The sequence below is a fragment of the Pogoniulus pusillus genome, chromosome Z (assembly GCF_015220805.1).
Source record: "Pogoniulus pusillus isolate bPogPus1 chromosome Z, bPogPus1.pri, whole genome shotgun sequence".
NCBI classification, from domain to species: Eukaryota; Metazoa; Chordata; class Aves; order Piciformes; family Lybiidae; genus Pogoniulus; species Pogoniulus pusillus.
In genome coordinates, this window is record NC_087309.1 from 40,292,777 (window position 1) to 40,314,290 (window position 21,514).

Sequence of the window (21,514 nt, forward strand, 5' to 3'; positions counted from 1 at the left end):
GGCTAAACACCCCCAGCTCCCTCAGCCTCTCCTCATAGGATTTGTGCTCCAGGCCCCTCACCAGCTTTGTTGCCCTTCTCTGGACATGTTCCAGCACCTCAACATCTCTCTTGAATTGAGGGGCCCAGAACTGGACACAGTACTCAAGGTGTGGCCTGACCAGTGCTGAGTACAGGGGCAGAATAACCTCCCTTGTCCTACTGGCCACACTGTTCCTGATGCAGGCCAGGATGCCATTGGCTCTCTTAGCCACCTGGGCACACTGCTGCCTCATCTTCAGCTACTATCTATCAGTACCTCCAGGTCCCTTTCCTCCTGGCTGCTCTCCAGCCACTCAGTCCCCAGCCTATAGCGCTGCTTGGGGTTGTTGTGGCCAAAGCGAAGAACCCTGCACTTGGCCTTGTTCAATCTCATCCCATTGGCCTCTGCCCACCCATCCAGCCTGTCCAGGTCCCTCTGCAAGGCTCTCCTACCTTCCAACAGATCAACACCTGCTCCTAGTTTGGTGTCATCTGCAAACTTACTGATGCTGGACTCAATCCCCTCGTCCAGATCATCAATAAAGATACTGAACAGGACTGGGCCCAGTACTGATCCTTGGGGAACACCACTAGTGGCAGCTGCCAACTGGATGTGGCACCATCAGGGTCTATAAAGCTGGAAGCTATTTCCACGTACAACTCCAAGGCTCAGAAACTATTTTCACTTATGTCTGTGTGGCTCAGAACACTAGGGTTGATGCAGGAATTACAAGAAACCTAGAGAACCACACTGAAATGAAGTCAAGAGATACTACAGCAAATAAAACCTCATCATCATATGCTGAAAAGCAGAGACACCACCTTCCCTCCAGTTTCTTTCTTTTCAGTGTGGAACAGGATTCAGACGTGCTTACCTGAAGATGGCAGCATTAGGTCCAAAACTCTTCATCAGGGATCTACTGATATTTCTCCACATTAATCAAAACTATTCACCTGCAACTGAGCTTTATCAGAAACTCCTGAACATTTATGATCTGTCTGGATCTCAGTGAGGATCCAGACCGGATGGAATTATGCCATACCATACCAAAGACACAGCTCAGCATTATTTAAGGACTGGGGAAATCAAATTAAAGTCAGAACATGGTGTTTAGTCCTGTGCTTTGACCAGCAGTGACAACACAAAATGAAAACACTTCAATTTACCGATTCTCGCTGTTCTTCTTTAGGAGTCAACAGGACTGACAACAAGATGCTTCCTAGGTCATGGTCAGGGTAATGAGGATCCTTCAGACTCAAGGTAACATCTGTTTGCCTAGGAGACATCAAATGCACTCATTTAATCTGATTTCAGGCACCCAGATAATGCCATTTCTGAATCATGACAATTAAAGGCATCTGAATTCATTACGAAACCACTTGAAAATGGTGTCACAGACTTACCCTATGTCTGCTTTTAACTACTGTGGTCTAAAGAGTCATAAATAAATACTAATTTCTATTATTTTGTGTTAAGGACTGACACACAACGAAGTAATTAAATCTGAACTGTAACAGCAATGGATTATCAAAAAGAATCACAGAAAAAATAAGTTAAGCAGGAGGTGGCAAAGCTGTGAATGAAGATAATAAAAAAACAATATTAAAGTGGTTATAAAAACAACATCTTTGTAAACAGTCAGGTTGTGCATGATTGTTAATATGTTATTAACATCCACATGAAAAGCAATTATCACAGTATCACAGTATCATCAAGGTTGGAAGAGACCTCACAGATCATCAAGTCCAACCCTTTACCACAGAGCTCAAGGCTAGACCATGGCACCAAGTGCCACGTCCAATCCTGCCTTGAACAGCCCCAGGGACAACGACTCCACCACCTCCCCAGGCAGCCCATTCCAGTGTCCAGTGACTCTCTCAGGGAAGAACTTTCTCCTCACCTCCAGCCTAAATCTCCCCTGGCGCAGCCTGAGGCTGTGTCCTCTCGTTCTGGTGCTGGCCACCTGAGAGAAGAGAGCAACCTCCTCCTGGCCACAACCCCCCTCAGGTAATTGTAGACAGCAATAAGGTCACCTCTGAGCCTCCTCTTCTCCAGGCTAAACAATCCCAGCTCCCTCAGCCTCTCCTCGTAGGGCTGTGCTCAAGGCCTCTCACCAGCCTCGTCGCCCTTCTCTGGACACACTCAAGCATCTCAATGTCCCTCCTAAACTGGGGGGCCCAGAACTGAACACAGTACTCAAAGTGTGGTCTAACCAGTGCGGAGTACAGGGGCAGAATGACCTCCCTGCTCCTGCTGACCACACCATTCCTGAGGCAGGCCAGGATGCCACTGGCTCTCTTGGCCACCTGGGCACACTGCTGGCTCAAGTTCAGGCAGGTATCAATCAGCACCCCCAGATCCCTCTCTGTTTGGCTGCTCTCCAGCCACTCCGACCCCAGCCTGTATCTCTGCATGGGGTTGTTGTGGCCAAAGTGCAGCACCCTGCACTCTCTAAACACAAATACTTTTCCTTGGTTATTCTTCAGAGAAGCACACAGAATTCCAGCAGGGTGGGTTTGGAAAGGACCTCTGGACATCACCCCCTTGCTCAAGCAGGGTATGCACAGCAGCTTGTCCAGGATCATGATCTCCAGAGTGGGGTGGAATCTCTGCAGACAAAGAGACTCCACAGGCTCTCTGGGCAGCCTGATCCAGCCCTCCAGCACCCTCACACCAAAAAAGTTTCTCTTCCTTTTGAAGTGAGTGGTGGTGAGTCGTGCCACATCCAGTTGGCAGCCAGTCACTAGTGGTGTTCCACATGGATCAGTCGTGGGCTCAAGTCCTGTTCATATCATTATTGATGATCTGACAATTGAATCCAGCATCAGTAAGTTTGCAGATGACACCAAGCTAGGAGAAGCTGTGGATCTGTTGGAAAGTAGCAGAGCCCTGCAGAGGGACCTGGACAGGCTGGATGGGTGGGCAGAGGCCAATGGGATGACATTTAGCAAGGCCAAGTGCAGGGTTCTGCGCTTTGGCCACAACAACCCCAAGCAGTGCTACAGGCTGGGGACAGAGTGGCTGGAGAGCAGCCAGGAAGAAAGGGACCTGGGGGTGCTGGTGGATAGTAGCTGAAGATGAGCCAGCAGAGTGCCCAGGTGGCCAAGAGAGCCAATGGCATCCTGGCCTGCATCAGGAACAGTGTGGCCAGTAGGACAAGGAGGTTATTCTGCCCCTGTACTCAGCACTGGTCAGGCCACACCTTGAGTACTGTGTCCAGTTAGGAAGTTCTTGCCAGAGAGAGTGATTGGCATTGGAATGGGCTGCCCAGGGAGGTGATGGAGTTGTGGTCCCTGGAGGTGTTGAAGAAAAGCCTGGATGAGGCACTTAGTGCCATGGTCTAGTTGATTGGACAGGGCTGGGTGCTAGGTTGGACAGGATGAACTTGGAGGTTTCTTCCAACCTGGTTGACCCTGTGATTCTAAGTGTAATCTCCTGGGGTCCACTTTGTGCTTATTGCCCCTTGTCCTGTCCCTGGGCACCACTGAGCATAGTCTAGCCCCATCCTCTTGCCCCTCACAGCCCTTTAAGCTCTTACTGAGCATTGACTGGATCCTCTTTGTGGCTACTCTCTCCAGGTTCTCAGCCCTAGTGCTATCAAAGATCATAGAATCAGTCAGAGTTGGAAGAGACCACAAGAATCAGACAGTTCCAACCCCCCTGCCATGGGCAAGGACACCCTACCCTAGATTAGGCTGGCCACAGCCTCATCCAGCCTGGCCCTAAACACCTCCAGGGACAGGGCCTCAACCACCTCCCTGGGCAACCCATTCCAGCCTCTCACCACTCTCATGCTCAACAACTTCCTCCTCACATACAGCCTGAGCCTACCCATCTCCAGCTTCACTCCATTCCCCCTAGTCCTGTCACTCTCTGATATCCTGAAAAGTCCCTCCCCAGCTTTTTGTTAGGCCCCCTTCAGATACTGAAAGGCCACAAGAAGGTCACCTCAAAGCCTCCTCTTCTGCAGACTGAACAGCCCCAACTCTTTCAGTCTGTCACAGTATCACAGTATCACCAAGGTTGGAAGAGACCTCACAGATCATCAAGTCCAACCCTTTACCACAGTGCCCAAGGCTACACCATGGCACCAAGTGCCACATCCAACCTTGCCTTGAACAGCCCCAGGGACGGCGACTCCACCACCTCCCCGGGCAGCCCATTCCAGTGTCCAATGACTCTCTCAGTGAAGAACTTTCTCCTCACCTCCAGCCTAAATTTCCCCTGGCGCAGCCTGAGGCTGTGTCCTCTCGTTCTGGTGCTGGCCACCTGAGAGAAGAGAGCAACCTCCTCCTGGCCACAACCACCCCTCAGGTAGTTGTAGACAGCAATAAGGTCACCCCTGAGCCTCCTCTTCTCCAGGCTAAACAACCCCAGCTCCCTCAGCCTCTCCTCGCAGGGCTGTGCTCAAGGCCTCTCACCAGCCTCGTCGCCCTTCTCTGGACACGCTCAAGCATCTCAATGTCCTTCCTAAACTGGGGGCCCAGAACTGAACGCAGTACTCGAGGTGTGGTCTGACCAGTGCAGAGTACTCACAGCAAAGGTGCTGCAGCCCTCTGAGCACCCCAGTGGCCCTTCTCTGGACACACTCCAGCACATCCACATCCTTCTTATAATGGGGGCTCCAGAACTGGATGCAGCACCCCAGGTGGGGTCTCACTTGAGCGGAGTAGAGGGGGAGAATCACCTCCCTTGACCTGCTGGCCACACTTCTCCTGATGCAGCCCAGGCTCTGATTGGCTTTCTGGGCTGCAAGTGCACACTGCTGGCTCACGTTGAGCTTCTCATCCACCAGCACGCCCAAGTCCCTCTCCTCAGGGCTGCTCTCCAGCCACTCACTGTCCAGCCTGGATTTGTGCTTGAGATTGTCCCAACCCAGATTCAGGACTTTGCACTTGGTCTTGTTGAACTTCATGAGGTTGGATTGTGCCCACCTCTCCAGCCTGTCCAGGTCCCTCTGCATGGCATCCCGCTGGGGTTTGAGCAGAACTGAAGTGAAAAGAACAGGCAGGGTAAGGCTAGGGTCACTCTGATAAGAGGCATAGCTGCAGGGAAGCAGCCTTGGGTAGAAGCTGAGAAAGTAGCTGCTATCTGTAAGCTGAGCTGTGTGAGGGGGACTTGAAGGAGGGCAGGCTGGTCAGCCCTGGGAGCAAGCAACACTGTTGTGGATATCAAAGCCTATCAGAACTACATATGCATGTACCCAACCTGCTATATAAGTATCATGCTTAGCTTCAATAAACGGATTGGCCTTCTGTGTATCATATTGGTACAAGCTCGTGTCTTTCTGGTCTCCTGCATAGCCTCTGAGCAACCCAGCAGCATCCCTCCCCTCCAGTGTGTCTGCTGCACCACACAGCTTGGTGTCATCAGCAAACTTGCTGGGGGTGCACTCAGTGCCATTGTCCACGTCACTGATACTCCAAGCCCCTCAGCATCTTCAAAGCCCCCACTGGACTCTCTTCAGTAGTTCCCTGTCTCTTGAACTCTTGAACTGGGGAGCACAGAACTAGACATCGCTTCAGGTGTGGCCTTACCAGAGCAGACTGCCAGGGAGAAGAATTCCCTTCCCCTGGACCTTCTGGTCACAGCGCACCCCTAGAGATCACTGACCTCAACCACAGGGGCATACTACTGGTTCACTGGGAACTTCTGTCCACCAACACTCCTAAGTCCTTCTTCACAAAGCTGCTCTCCAGCAGATCCTCCTTCACCTGTAATGGTGCAGGAGGTTGTTTCTCCCCAGCTGCAGGACATTGTACTCGCCCTTGTTGAAATTCATGAGGTTTCTCTCACCCAATGCTCCATCCTCTTCAGGTCACACTGGACAGCAGGATATGCTGATGAGGTGTCAGCCACTCCTCCCATTTTGGCATCACCAGCAAATTGGCTGAGGGTCCACTCTGTCCCTTCATCCCGGTCACTGATGAGTATGCTGAACAAGACTGGACCCACTACTGACCCAGATGGCCCAGGGAGGTGGTGGAGTCACCACCCCTGTAGGTGTTCAAGAAGCTGTAGAAGCTTCAGGATATGGTACTTGGTTCACAGTTGGACTCAATGATCTCAAAAGTCTTTTCTAATCTTAATGATTCTGTGACCCCTGTGGAACACCAGTACCTGCAGATTTCCAAATAGAGTACCACTGATCACAACCCTCTGGGCTCAGTCCTTCAGCCACCTCTCAATGCACCTTACTGTCCACTCATCTGACCCACATTTCCCAAGCTGGCCTATAAGGACACCTCTCTGGTGTGGGTAGGTTTGTAGAACTACCGTCCAGCATGATGTTCCACCTGCAATTCCACAAGCATGGCATGAGGAGACAACCACAAAGACTGACTCTGGGCTGGTTAGTGCCATACCTGTTCAATTCCAGTGAAGTGAAATTCAGAAATGCTGAACCAATGAAGTCATCTTGAAGTCCAAAGTCATAGTCAAAGACCTAAGATGGACAGCAAAAAAACGCAAATTTTCACTACTTTTAAACAATACTTTTGTGTTTGTGAATGGTTCTTGAAATTCCTTTTTCAGAGTTAGGCCACTTGTCCCTCACACATCAAACTAGGAGTATCAGCAAGCAGCCTGCACCTTTCTGTCCACAGTTTCCTTTGTAGAAGTCAGAATGCATTGTGCACAGAGAGAGGGCTTTTGCTACTTCTAGGCAGCAATAAGTGAACATAAACTTTATAAAAACAAGAGGCACAAAAAGAAGACCACAAAAGTATCTGAAGATAAGCAGAGACATTGATTTGCTATACATTAGTTGACAACTTTATCAGTTTTGCAAAACACAGATTAGAGGGTGTGATGTGATTTTGAAAAGTAGGAGACTGCACTGCTTGCATCACTGTTAGAAATGATAAAATTGTGTGTTTTGAAGGTTTAGAATCACAGATTAGATTGGGTTGGAAGGAAACTTCAAGAACATCCACTTCCAAACCCCTGCCACCAGCAGGAACACCTACAACCAGTCCAGGCTGCTCAAGGCCTCAATCAGCCTGGCCTTCAACACCTCCAGGCAAGGGACATCCACATCCTCCCTGGGCAATCTGTGCCAGTGTCTCCCCACCCTCACTGCCGAGAATTTCTTCCTCCTCTCCAGTCTCGGTCTTCCCTCTTCCAGCTCAATGACATTGCCCCTGGTCCTGTCACTTCCAGCCCTTTTCCAAAGTTCCTCTCCTGCTCTCCTGAAGCCCCTTCAGGTACTGCAATGCTGCTCCAAGGTCTCCCTGCACCCTTTTCTTCTGCAGGTTGAACAGTCCCAAATCTCCCAGTTTGTCCCCAAGTGTAAGCAAAGAATGACATTTATTAGTCTACTGTGAGGACCCTCCCTGACAACTTGATACCTAAAAAAAAAAGTCTAGAAACATTTACTGACATCCAGACAAGAAATCCTGGCCAGTACATGGAATGACACCATAGATTTGAGATGGATCATGTCTTCCTTGGAGTCTTCTTCTCTGGTGTATAGGGTTAACACTCCTGGGGGAGTGACCCTGAACCTGACCCTAGGGGTCTCGGCCCCTCCTCAGGGGTGGGCCACACTCCAGGTGATGGTTAGCCCACTCCCCCCACTTCCTGTGGTATAAAAGACAGGAGTTCTCCTGTCTCTTCCTCTTTTCGCCCTCTTGCTCACTACCTGCGTTCATGACCGCACACACACACTGATACTGCATACCAGCCACGAGGCAGAGACACCATCACACTACTCGGGTTGTATCCATCCCTGTTTTGTATTTTGCTGTTTTCCCTTCCTCATCCTTTGTAAACTCCCCTACCTCCAATCCCTTTTTTTCTAAGTTATTGTTAAACTTTTCCTTTTTAACTTCCAAATCGAGTGAGATTGATTTATTGGGGTGTCCCTACCTTTTATCTCTCTCCCTGTCTTTTGGGGAAAGGAGGGGGAGGAGGGGAGGGCACTCTATAAACTCTATAAATTCTATAAATTGTCATTGGGTCTACCAAATTTATAAGAGTCTCTGGGAACTTGCATTTGAACCCAAGACATCTGGAAAGATTCTAAATGCAGCTGGACACTGTAATCCTGGGCAAGCTGCTGTGGGCAATGGCTTTTAGCAGGGGGGCTGGACTGGAAAACCTCCAAAGGTCCCTTCCAACCCCTACTACTGTGTGAGTGTGATTCCCAAGTCAGAAGAAGAGTAACAAACTATAGGTGGCTTTTGGAAGGAAATGAACAGAAAAGGTTGATGGCAACAAAGAAAAGCTGTGACACAAAATTAGCCTCCAAAAAGGAAAATGTCAACTCTCAAAATCAACTTTCTATGTTATTTGAATTTTCTTGGCAAACATTGTCATAAGAACTTCTGAGAACCAGGATATATCCTTTGCTCTAAGAGTGAGGCTTGTGAACAGCTGGTAATGAAAACATCTGACTGAGATTTGAAAGTCCTGGATTCAAGCTCTTCAGTTCTGATATAAAAGTTTCAATTATTGCATTACAGAAACTGTATTTCAGGAGGCAGTTAAAGCTGTCAATCTTCCACAAATACCTAAATAATTGGGTTAAAAGGGTAGTGACAGAAATCCCACGGCCCAAAGTCTGCAGCACTGCTGTGGGGTGTGAAGGGCCAACTGTAAATACCTGAGCACAACTCCCTCTTAGGCATTGATCTAACCAAGTGGGTATCCTCTTATTTTCTGTCTAACAGTCACTCTGATGGGGAAGGACAGCAAATCGTGGAATCTCAGTACATCCTGCAAAGCAGAACTGTCTTCTCTCCCCTCGCCCCCCCAAAATAAAGTCAAAATGAAAACGCCAAATAGGTATTTTCAGCTGACTCAGCACAACTGCATTGTGTCTTGTAGTACTTAAAACTGTAAAAACTGAAACATTTTACACTGTGTGCTCAGAGTACAAACACTGACAGACTTCGTCCTAGAACTGGCATACTCTTCCTAACAAAAAAAATGGTGTCCTGGTTCTGGTTTAAATTCCCAGAGACTCCAATAAATTTGATAGAACCAATAACAATTTTTTTAGAGTGCCCTTCCCTCTTCTCCCTTCTTTCCCAAAAGAAAGGGATTAGATGTAGAGAGAGGAAAGGTGAGCACACCCAAATAAATGAATCTCACTCGATTTGGAAGTTAAAAGGAAAAGTCTAACAGTAACTTAGAAAGGTATCTGAGATAGGGAAGTTACAAAGGTATAGGGAAGGGAAAGCAAATACAAAGTGTGTAAATACAATCAGGCTGTGATGGTGATGGCTTTGTCTGCATCGTGGGTGATAGCCACGTGGTGAAACAAAGAGAACCAGGAACAGCATGGTGATGCTGGTAAGCTGGGAGGCAGGGAGCACAGAGAGCCAGACCAGGAAGTCCTCCTGCTTTTATGGATGTTTAGACAGGAAGGGGGAGTGAGCTAACCATCACCTGGTGGTGTTCAGACCCATGCCTCGGGAGGGGTCAAGACCACCTAGGGTCAGGTTCAAGGTCATTCCCTCTGCAGGGTTAACCTTACACAAATGGTAAGTAAAATAGAAGCTATTTCCCCATGACCTCACTTCGGGAGGGGTCAAGACCACCTAGGGTCAGGTTCAAGGTCACTCCCTCTGCAGGGTTAACCTTACACAAATGGTAAGTAAAATAGAAGCTATTTCCCCATGACCTCACTTCAGGGCTGGTATTTGGCATAAATAAACGAAAACTGGAAGCCATGTTGTGTCTGAGTCTGCTTTTCCCTTTCTCATTGCTGGCTTGTGCTCATTCCTTATGAGTCACTAAGCTTATTAAGGGCAGGGAAATGCCAGCTGAGAATTATAATTAGCTTTACACTTTTCTAATAAAATTAACTTTACAGGTTTCTAATAGTGATGTAAATTGTCTGGGTAGAATACATGAAACATGCTACAGACTGATTAGGCTATTTAAGAAGCATTAATTTACTAGGAGAAAAAAAAAACACCCTACAATTTCATATTTCCATTAATTTCTTTTGTCATATATTTGAGATTAAGACTGATATTAATCTCAAGCTTTGCATCATTTCAAGGCAAATTTAAAGGACTACTTAGGCAAAACTTTACACATCCAATCTTCTTCAAAGCACTTCTGATATGTGTATGCTCTAAATTAGATCTCTAAGACCACAGTTCTTTAGATGACACAATTAGAACTCCATTTTTTATCTGCTTAGTTTTACATGATTAAGGGTCAGTTTTGCACATAGATCATTACAAATTATTGTAGCCAGAAATGTGCCTTTCCATGCTCTGCCTATAAAACAATGATCACAGCTTTTCAGACTGGAAGTGAGGAGGAAATTGTTGAGCATGAGAGTGGTGAGAGCCTGGAATGGGTTGCCCAGAGAGGTGGTTGCGGCCCCATCCCTGGAGGTGTTTAAGGCCAGGCTGGATGGGCTGTGGCCAGCCTGATCTAGGGTAGGGTGTCCCTGCGTACGGCAGGGTGTTTGGAACTAGATGATCCTTGTGGTCCTTTTCAACCCTGACTGATTCTATGATTCTATGATTCTAGCTTCCTTTCCAACGTGGACAGTTAGGAAGTACTTACTTCCACTAGTAGGTTAGAGTAATTAGGAATTACTCTGTGCACTGCTGGTCTCTCTTTGATTTAAACTCAAAATAGCTGTTAATATGGAATAAGCAATGTCACTACTATGCCAAAATCATATAATCATAGAAGAGCTTCAGTAGGAAGTGACCTCCAAAGGGCATCCAGTACAATCCCCCTGCAGTCAGCAGAGACATCCTCCACTAGATCAGATTGCTCAGAGCCTTATCAAGCCTGACTCTCAGTTATCTGCAGCAATGGGGCCCCAACCACCTCCCTGGGCAATCTTTTGCAGAGTTCCACAACCTTTATGGTGCAGAACTTCCTCCTCACATCCAATCTAAATTTGTTCTTCTCTCATTCCAAACCATTTCCCCTCATCCTGTCCCTGCAGGCCGTTGGGAACAGTCCCTCTGCAGCCTGCTTGTAGACCCCTTCAGGTATTGGAAGGCAGCTCTAAGGTCCCCCTGGACCCTTCTCTTCTCCAGGCTGAACAACCCCAGTTCCTTCAGCTTGTCACTGCAGCAGAGGTGCTTGAGCTCTCTGATCATTTTTGTGGCTCTCACTTGTGACACACTGTGTAAAATTACAAGGTTCAGCCATGCAGAATTACAGTGTTCAGCTACAAATGGAAGGAAAGCTAACATCTAGGAGAATGGAGCACATACATTGCTCAAATCGACCTTGGCAAAGAATTGTTTTTAATGGAACTGATGATGCTTCATATCAGAACTATGCAATGATATTTCATATCATATAATCACAGAATGTTAGGCGTTGGAAAGGACCTCCAGAGATCATCCAGTCCAACCTTCTGGTCAAAGCAGGGTCGCCCAGGGCAAGTCACATAGGAACATATCCAGATAGGTCTTGAAAATGTGTGGAAAAGGAGACACCACAACCTCTGTGGGCAGCTCCGGGGCTCTAGCACCCTTGCACCAAAAAAAGTTTATCCTCACATTGAGCTGGAACCTCCTGGGTTCCCGTTTGAGTCCATTGCCCCTTGTCCTATCACAGAACACCACTGACAAGAGTTTGGCCCCTTCTTCTTGATACCCAGCCCTGAAACATTTCTGTGATCCCTTCTTCTCCAGGCTAAACAGCCCCAGGGCTCTCAGCCTCTCCTCATCAGAGGTTCCAGACCCTTCATCATCCTTGTATATCCATAAAGATGATGACATCACTATGAAACACAGTATACTTTCTCTGTCCATGTTCTAAGGTTACACTAATGAAGTACAGAGCAATTATGGACTGAAACTAAACAAAAATGTTCATATTTAATGTTCCTTAAAAAAAAAAAAAAAGAAAAAGAAATTGATATGGTTGTGAAACAGATCTTAATTTAAATGCATTTCACCTCTAAATACTCTTTATCAATGCACTCCTACAAAATAAATCTTCCAGTATACTAAACTACTTTAGACATTGGAACAGGTTTGGAGTCTCCATCACTGGAAGTACTCAAGAAACATGTGGACATGGCACCTGGGGGCATGGTTTAGTGGTCACCATGGTGACCAATGTCCAATGGTTGGACTGCATGATTTCAGGGGTCTTTTCCAACCAAACAATTCCATGATTCTATGAAAATATTAACTATTTCAGTAAATCTTCTGTTGTTATTTGACAGACTTAAGTCAGGCAGTCCTCACCTTTATGTACAGTGGTTCTCTGAGGTTCTCTATAAGAATGGAAGCCTTCTCTTCCCACACAGGGTTGAGATTCTTGTGTATGGTCTTACTTCTAAAGACTTCTTTTCCTCCAAGCTTGAACTTGACGTAGGGATCACTGGTTCCTGCCAAAAAGACAAACAGACACAAACACACAATTCACTATGTCCTTTAATACATGAAGGGAATGGAGACTCATTAAATAGAAACAAATGTAATGTCAACTGATAGCCAAAATGAAAACAGCAGCTGAAGAAAGAAATCTTTTATGGTCACAACTTATTATGTTCCACAGTGTAACTACAATGACCTTCGAGAACACTTCCAATCTAATCCAGCCTATGAATCTATGAATTACTCAGGTGGTTCACTCAATGTTAAGTGTGTGCTTGCATGACCTTACATTGTTTGCAATCCATATCCAAAGTCAGACAAGAAATACTGGCTGCTGTAGTGTAGGGTTAATTATGTCCTTATTAGTACTAGGATTTGATTTTAATGCCATCACAAGAATTAGATTATGAAGTTAAAATCACTTCTGCAAAGTATTAATCTGATTATCTACAGGGTCTGCTGACACTACTAAGTGCAAGTCTCCATGGACTTCACTGCGTCCAAGCTTTCCCCTCCCATGAAAACATATTTCATACACCACTCAGAGAGCAAATCAACCCTACAGTCAGCCCACAAAGCTCACTTGCTTCCTGCAGCCATCTCCTTTCCACAGGAGGTCACAAGTCTAAGAAGAAATTCTTCAGAGTGAGGGTAGAGAGACACTGGCACAGGTTGCCCAGGGAAGCTGTGGATGACCCCTCTCTGGAGGCCTTGAGCAACACAGGCTGGCAGGAGATGTCCCTACCCATGGCAGGGAGCTTGGAACTAGATGTATTTTCAGGTCACTTCCAACCCAAACCATTCTACAGTTCTATGACCCTAAGCCACTGAATAACAATTAATGAAGACAAAAAAGAGAACCCCAAAGGGCACAAACAGAGAATGGATGGGATGTGGGTACTGAGGTGTCAGAAGGAACAGCTGGTGGCATGTGTCAAGGGCACAAATTAGCAGCCACCCAGGAACACATCTTTGCCCTCTTTTCAAGACAATCATGCAGGGAGACAAAAACTTGATGGCACACACATAGGCAAGACAGGACAGACATAACACTACCAGCTGTCAGAAGGTGCAAACTGGCACATCCAAAACCAGCACAGATTGGTCACCTCACTAGCAGGAGCCAAGGAGATGTGGGGAGGACCTGTTGGCTGCCAGCCTTCACCTTCCTATCATGCATGACCCAGATAACACATCTGTAACTTCTGAGTATGCAGGTGTGGAGAGGGAAAGTGAATGACCAAAATCACTTGGTTTAAAACAAAATCACTTTCCCCTGCCCTGGGGTTTCAGATGCAGATCTACCGTGCTGCCATGACCACATTGTGATGCTGCTGCCCACAATCTGACCTCAGCTTTTGATGCATTGACCTAGAGTAGGCATATGGGAAAGGGAGGCAATCTGGGGCAAGGACAGGGCAGAAGGGACAAAATGCATTTTCCACTTCTGTCCAGCAGTCCCACCACAGAGTGACTGAGCTGCATGAAGCTGATCCTGACAAAAGCTGAAGCCAGAGCAAGCTGCTGTTGTTGGAAGGAGTAACTGACCTCACCCCAAGCCAGCAACAGAAACCTCAAGAAGTTCAATAAGATCCAGTGTAGAGTCCTGCATGTGAGGAACAACAACAGGCACCACTACAGACTGGGGGTTGTCCTGCTGGAAAGAAGCCCCAAAAAAAAGGACCTAGAAGTGCTGGTGGACAACAAGTTCTCCATGGGACAGCAATGTGCCCTTGTGGCCAACAGGGCAAATGGTCCCCTGGGGTACATGAGTAAGAGTGTGTCCAGCAGATCAAACAAGCGTCTCCTCCTCTACTCTGCCCTGTTGAGATCACACCTGGAATATCGAGTCCATTTTTGGACTTTCCAGTTCCAGAGAGACAGGGACCTGCTGGAGAGAGTCTAACAGAGAGCTACAAGGATAACTGGGGGACTGAAACATCTCTGCTACGAAGAAAGACTGAGAGCCCTGGGGCTGTTTAGTCTGGAGAAGGCTGAGAGGAGATCTGATGAATGTCTATAAATACCTGAGGGGTGAGCATCAAGATGAAGGGGCCAGGCTCTTTCTAGTGGTGCCCAGTGATAGGTACAACTGGAACACAGGAGGTTCCACCTCAATGTGAGGAGACACTTTATGGTGAAGGTGACAGAGCCCTGGAGCAGGCTGCCCAGAAAGGTTGTGGAACCTCCTCCTCTGGAGGTTTTCAAGACCTGTCTGGATGCATTCCTGTGTGAACTGCCCTAGGTGATCCTGCTTTGGTAGAGCAGTTGGGCTGGATGATCACTGGATGTCTCTTCCAACCCCTAACATTCTGTGACTCTGTGACTGATTCTGTGATTTCAGGAACTGCCCAGCAAACAGATCAGTGACCCAGTCCATCTGAGAGAGGTGGTCCTTCTGCAGCTGGATGGACTCTGGGGCACAACTAGAGGACACAACTTATGTCTCCAGTGGTCAACTTCTGTGACTGACTGAAGATATCCTTCAGTCCCCATCCCTGCAGGGATTTCAAAGCTGTGTAGATGTGCCAAGGGATGTGGTTTAGTGGTGACCTAACAATGCTGAGTTAGCAGTTATCTTGATCATCTCAAAGGTCTCTTCCAACCAACACAATTCTCTGAGTCAGTGATCCTGTAACTACTCATCTTTTCATGTGTATATTGATCACAACCCCACACACACACTTAAGTATTTTTGTTTGCAAAAACAAATGTAAATCTTCAAACACAGGAAAAAGGCTGGATATAAAGTTCAAACTAAGAACTTCCTTTAAATGCCAGTTGGTGAGATGTCAGTGTCACACAAGTGAAATTAATTTTAATGAGCAACACTGGATGAGATTTGGATTTCTGTTTCTCTTAGTTATTTCTGAGCTTTAATATTTGCAGTTGATCACACGGTGGGGGTAGGAGGGGATCTCTGGAGATCACACAGTATCACACAGTATCACCAAGGTTGGAAGAGACCTCACAGATCATCAAGTCCAACCCTTTACCACAGAGCTCAAGGCTACACCATGGCACCAAGTGCCACGTCCAATCCTGCCTTGAACAGCTCCAGGGACGACGACTCCACCACCTCCCCGGGCAGCCCATTCCAGTGTCCAATGACTCTCTCAGTGAAGAACTTTCTCCTCACCTCCAGCCTAAATTTCCCCTGGCGCAGCCTGAGGCTGTGTCCTCTTGTTCTGGTGCTGTCCACCTGAGAGAAGAGAGCAACCTCCTCCTGGCTACAACCTCCCCTCAGGTAGCTGTAGATCATTCAGTCCAACAAACCTGCTAAAGCAGGGGCACACACAGCAGCTTTGCCTAGGGTCACAATGGCAAGAGGGGGTTGGAATCTCTCCAGAGAAAGAGAGTCCACAACCTTTCTGAACAGCTTGCTCCAGCCCTCCAGCACCCTCACACTAAACCAGTTTCTCCTCCTGGTCAGATAGAACCTCTTGGGTTCCAGTTTATGCCCCTTGCCCCTTGTCCTGTCCCTGGGCACCACTGACAAGAGCTGAGCATTCATCAGATCCCCCCTCAGCTTGCTCTTGTCCAGGCTCATCAGCCACAGGGCCCTCAACCCTTCCTCCTCAGAGATCCAAGACTACCTTAAGATAAAGAGTGATTCCAGCACAAAGAATCATGACGTCTTCTGGAGTAAGAGGAAAATTATAAGGCAGACTTTTTTTGTCTTTTAATGCTTTTCACAAGGCCAGCATACTCCAGAGGCTGAGAAATGTGGTAATGACCTTTTGTCAACATTTTTACTGTCCCCTCTCAGCCTGACGGTTGGGATGACCACAGCTCTTTGCACTGTTCCACGCAGCCACAAGATGTCAGTGCACTTTACCTAAAATTTTATCTCCTTTACATAAAAACCATGTTGGCACAAAACTCCCAACTCACCTGAAAGGGTCACGGCCATTCCCTTCTGTAACTATTTTGGTGGCATAAAAACGTCTTCTCCAGAACAATTGTCTTGTTCTTTGTTATTCAAGTAGAGGTGATACTTCTTAAGGCAAAGATCAGACATTTGAAATTGAAATCTGAAGAACCTCAAATTCACAGGCAGGTGATTCAAGACCCCCCAGCATGGCTGCACCAAGGGCAGGTCCTGCCTGCCCAACCTAGTGGCCTTCTACAATGGTATAACTACATCACTAGACAAGGGAGAACCAAAAGATGTCACCTATTTGGTCTTCCGTAATGCCTCTTATACAGCCCCCCCCCCCCAGTGTTCTTCTCCTAAAGCTGGGGAGATGTGGATTTGATGGGTGGACTGTCCAGTGGATAAAGAAATGGTTGGATGACTGCATCCAAAGGGCAGTGGTCAATGGTTTGATGTCTAGATGGAGATGGGTGACAACTGGTATCCCTCAAGGGTCTGTACTGGGAGCAGTGTTGTTTAGTATCTTCATCATTAACATGGACAGTGTGATCAAGGAGACTCTCAGTAAGTCTGCAGATGACACCAAGCTGAGTGGTGTGCTTGGTAAGATGGAAGGATGGGACCTGGACAGGCTGGAGAGGTGGGCTGAGGAGAACCTCATGAGGTTCAATAAGGCAAAGGTGCAAAGTCCTGCACCTGAGTCATGGCAATTCTTGGTATCAATCCAAGCTGGGGGATGCTGAGATTGAGAGCAGGCCTACAGAAAAAGACATGGGGTACTGGTGGGTGTGAAACTGGACATGAGCTATGGGGCCCCCAATGGAAAACAGACAGGGATCTGCTGGAGAGGGTCCAGAAGAGGTCCACGAAGGTAATCAGAGGGCTGCAGAACCGCTGCTATGAGGACAGGCTGGGAGAGTTGGGGTTGTTCAGCCTGGAGAAGAGAAGGCTTGAGTGAGACCTTAGAGCTGCATTTTGATATCTGAAGAGGCAGGCTGGGGAGAGACGGTTTAAAAGGACCTGTGGAGATAAGGTGAGGGACAATGACTTGAAACTGAAGAAGGAAAGATTTAGGCTGGACATCAAGAGGGTGGTGAGACACTGGAATAGGTTGCCCAGAGATATGGTGGAGGCTACACCCCTAGAGACTTTCAAGGCCAAAGTTGACATGTCCCTGGGCAACCTACTCTAGTTGGAGATGCCGCTGCTGACTGCAGGGGGCTTGCAGAAGATGCCCTCTGAAGGTCCCTGCCAAATGACACATTCTACGATCCATGAATACTTTAACCATGGACACAAACAAAGCAGCAGCAGCAGCAACAGTAGCCACAACTTCACTGCAAGCCCTGATTCTGACACTGATTTCACCCTTGGTTGCCTTGAAGCCTTCAATGGCTACATTTGATGGAGCAGAATTAACAATCCTCTAAAACTCTTTGGAAATTTGAAATGGATCTCACATGCTGTTGTGAGATACCTACCCAAGGAACAGCTTTAGCATCCAGATGTCAAATGATTTAGTATGTATTAATTAATTAATTAATTATAGTTCAATGAGGAGGGTGGGTCAAATATTAGCTCCACTTACATTCCACTGCAAAACCTCTGAGCTTTTGTCTCTCTGCTGAGAACCACCAAGAATCTTGCTTTGACACATCCTCTAATTAAAGCTGAAAACTCGTTAGGTCCACTTAATTAAAAGCTCCAGGCTCCTCATAGACCTTTTCCATTCCTTGAAGAGAGACCATCACATTTTTTGAAGTATATGCAATAGAGAAAGGTGAGATAGAAGAAAAGAAAAAAAAAAAACCTAATGATTCAGCAATATTTTCACATCATGGGAGGGTAGGAGCTCCAGAAGAGACACCAAAGCTTGGGTCTTCTCTCAGTTGTGAGCTGCATCCAAGCACCTCCAGCACTGCTTTATATCACAGGGTCACAATTTTAATATATAACAACAAGCATTTTCACACATATGATACAATTTTTATGTAGGAATTGTGCATTCATAGTGATATTGCCCAAGTAAAAATACCCCAGGCATGTTTTAAGGTATTATTTAACTGTATCATCCCATAACATACTAATACTAATAAATAATGTTCTTCAATATCAATTCAAATCCCTCTCACTCCAAGAAAGACATTGAGGGGTTGGAGCAGGTCCAGAGAAGGGCAATGAAGCTGGTGAAATACCAGCTGAGGGACCTAGGAGTGTTTAGTCTGGAGAGGAGGAGGCTGAGGGGAGACCTCATTGTTCTCTACAGCTCCCTGAGAGGAAGCTGGAGTGGAGGTTGGTTTCCCAAGAAACAGGTGATCTGTCATATAATGAGAGGAAGCAGCCTCAAGTTGAGCCAGGCAAGGCTTAGGTTGGACATTAGGAGAAATTTCTCCCCCATGAAGGTGGTCAAGGCCTGGCTTAGACTGTCCAGCACAGTGGTGGTTGCCTCTGTCCCTGCAGGGATGTTATAGCTGTGGAGATGCACTATTGAGGGGCATGGTTTAGCAATTAGACAGAGCAGAGGCACATAATGGCTGGACTTGATTACCTTAAAAGTCTCTTCCAACATAAACCATTCTATGATCTTTAGAATCCTAGAAATATTGTGGTTGGAAGATACCTCTGAGTTCACCAAATCACAGTATCACAGTATCATCAAGGTTGGAAGAGACCACAGATCATCAAGTCCAACCCTTACCACAGAGCTCAAGGCTAGACCATGGCACCAAGTGCCACGTCCAATCCTGCCTTGAACAGCTCCAGGGACAGTGACTTCACCACCTCCCTGGGCAGCCCATTCCAATGTCCAATGACTCTCTCAGTGAAGAACTTTCTCCTCACCTCCAGCCTAAATTTCCCCTGGTGCAGCCTGAGGCTGTGTCCTCTCGTTCTGGTGCTGGCCACCTGAGAGAAGAGAGCAACCTCCTCCTGGCCACAACCACCCCTCAGGTAGTTGCAGACAGCAATAAGGTCACCCCTGAGCCTCCTCTTCTCCAGGCTAAACAATCCCAGCTCCCTCAGCCTCTCCTCGTAGGGCTGTGCTCAAGGGCTGTGCTCAAGGCCTCTCCCCAGCCTCGTCGCCCTTCTCTGGACACGCTCAAGCATCTCAATGTCCCTCCTAAACTGGGGGGCCCAGAGCTGGACACAGTACTCAAGGTGTGGTCTAACCAGTGCAGAGTACAGGGGCAGAATGACCTCCCTGCTCCTGCTGACCACACCATTCCTGAGGCAGGCCAGGATGCCACTGGCTCTCTTGGCCACCTGGGCACACTGCTGGCTCATGTTCAGGTGGGTATCAATCAGCACCCCCAGATCCCTCTCTGTCTGGCTGCTCTCCAGCCACTCCAACCCCAGCCTGTATCTCTGCATGGGGTTGTTGTAGCCAAAGTGCAGCACCCTGCACTTGGAGCTATTGAACCCCATCCCATTGGACTCTGCCCATCTGTGCAGGCGGTCAAGGTCCCGCTGCAGAGCCCTTCTGCCCTCCAACCCAGTCACATCTGCCCCCAGCTTGGTGTCATCTGCAAACTTGCTGATGACTGACTCCATGCCCTCATCCAGATCACCTATGAAGATCTGTTTCAAAACCAAACCAAAACAAGGGAACACAATTATCTCCTATGATTCTATGTTAAAGAGGATGGGGCCCAGCACAGATCCCTGAGGGACACCACTAGTGACAGCTGCCAGCTGGATGTGGCACCATTCACCACCACTCTCTGGGCTCGGCCCTCCAGCCAGTTCCTAACCCAGCACAGAGTGTTGCCATCCAAGCCATGGGCTGACAGCTTAGCCAGCAGTTTGCTGTGGGGGACAGTGTCAAAGGCCTTGCTGAAGTCCAGACAGACCACATCCACAGCCTCCCCACATCCACCAAGCGGGTCACCTGATCATAGAAGGAGATCAGGTTGGAGAGGCAGGATCTGCCCTTCCTAAATCCATGTTGGCTGGACCTGAGTCCTTTGCACAGTTATTGCCCCCAAATCCTATTCTTAACCCAACCCTGTGAAGTCTTTACTAAACCATGTGCCTCAGTACCACACTTCTAAAGAGAAAAAGAAACTCAAGTTTACCTCAGACTGACCACAGGTTCACTGCACAAGAATACAAAAATTCAAAGACCCCTGAGACTGAGCCTGCAAGCCTCTGACATCCATCACAGATTCTTGTAATACAAGTCTGATTTTTTTGCTTGGTTTCCTGTTTACCAAATCTTTTAAGTGAACCTAACACAGTAAGCCTTCATTGCTCAAACTCTGTCTCATCTGTAGAAGTTAACATCACCAGGAGGCTTCACTCATGACCTCAATATCTCTCAATATACCTTAGTCATGAGACACTGCTGTCCTGAAGCTCCACCACTGCTGCATAAAGGCAGTAAGGAATCCTGGCACAGGGTGGCAGCCTCTCTTTTCCTAGGAACCATCATCCTGGAGGATACCTGAAGATGTTGCCAAGGTCCATGAGAGACAGTATCCATCATCACAGCCACTGCTACCTGACCCTGGGAAACAAGGTACCCTCCAGTCCTGCACATCCATCACCAGGACTAACAGCAGGGTCTGACACTTCCTTCTCTCTATGCAAACATCTATAATGGATTTTACTTTGCAAATTTAAGATGTAGTCAGATCTTGTAGGCAGACATAAAGAAATATTAAAAACTATTTTGCTGGAGAAAAACTCGAGGTGTTTGTTCAAAGGAATATTGAACTGATTTCAGAAGGAAGCAGAGCTGAGTACTACAGCAAATTTGGGCAGAACATAACCACAGCCGTCTTGGATAGAAAAAAAAACATGGAAAATTCTATGTGTTTACTTAATTGGGTCCCAAGGCTTCTTAAGAGGCTTCTCAGCATTAGGCCACTTGTTGAACAGAAGTTTTTTTCCTTAAATAAATCCTATTTCATATACACTGATAAGCTGCTAACCAAACACAATTCGATGTTGAATACAGGGGTGACTGTGAACAAGAGACTGAGCCATGAGCTGGAGACTGCTCCCCGCAAGCACTCATAATGAGACAGAAAGGATGAAGCAGAAGTCCTCATGTTCCCCTATTGTGCTCTTGCACCTCACTCAGAGTGCGCATGACCTACCAGCATGTCTAAAAAGCTTTACTTTCAGTCCTGGAGTTGCTTCGTTTGATCTGTAATTATTTGAAAAGAAAGCAAGCCACAGGAGAATCTCAGAATGGTTTAGGGTGGAAGAGCCCTTAAAGATCACCCAGCTCCAACCTCCATGCCATGGGCAGCGACACCTCCCACCAGCCCAGGTTGCTCAAGGCCTCATCCAGTCT

The 21,514-nt window shown here is 47.3% G+C and overlaps 1 protein-coding gene across 6 annotated transcripts in view; it reads right to left on the reverse strand.

Annotated features, from left to right (window-relative positions):
* MCTP1 (multiple C2 and transmembrane domain containing 1) overlaps positions 1–21,514 on the reverse strand; it is a 411,441-nt gene that overhangs the window by 225,171 nt on the left and 164,756 nt on the right. For all 6 annotated transcript variants that reach the window (XM_064140769.1, XM_064140771.1, XM_064140772.1 and 3 more), the window contains exons 3-5: positions 12,207–12,349; positions 6,387–6,466; positions 1,188–1,296 (exon numbers count right to left, since the gene is read on the reverse strand). In XM_064140769.1, the coding sequence (XP_063996839.1) occupies positions 1,188–1,296; positions 6,387–6,466; positions 12,207–12,349 (332 nt within the window). The remainder of the gene's footprint in view (positions 1–1,187; positions 1,297–6,386; positions 6,467–12,206; positions 12,350–21,514) is intronic.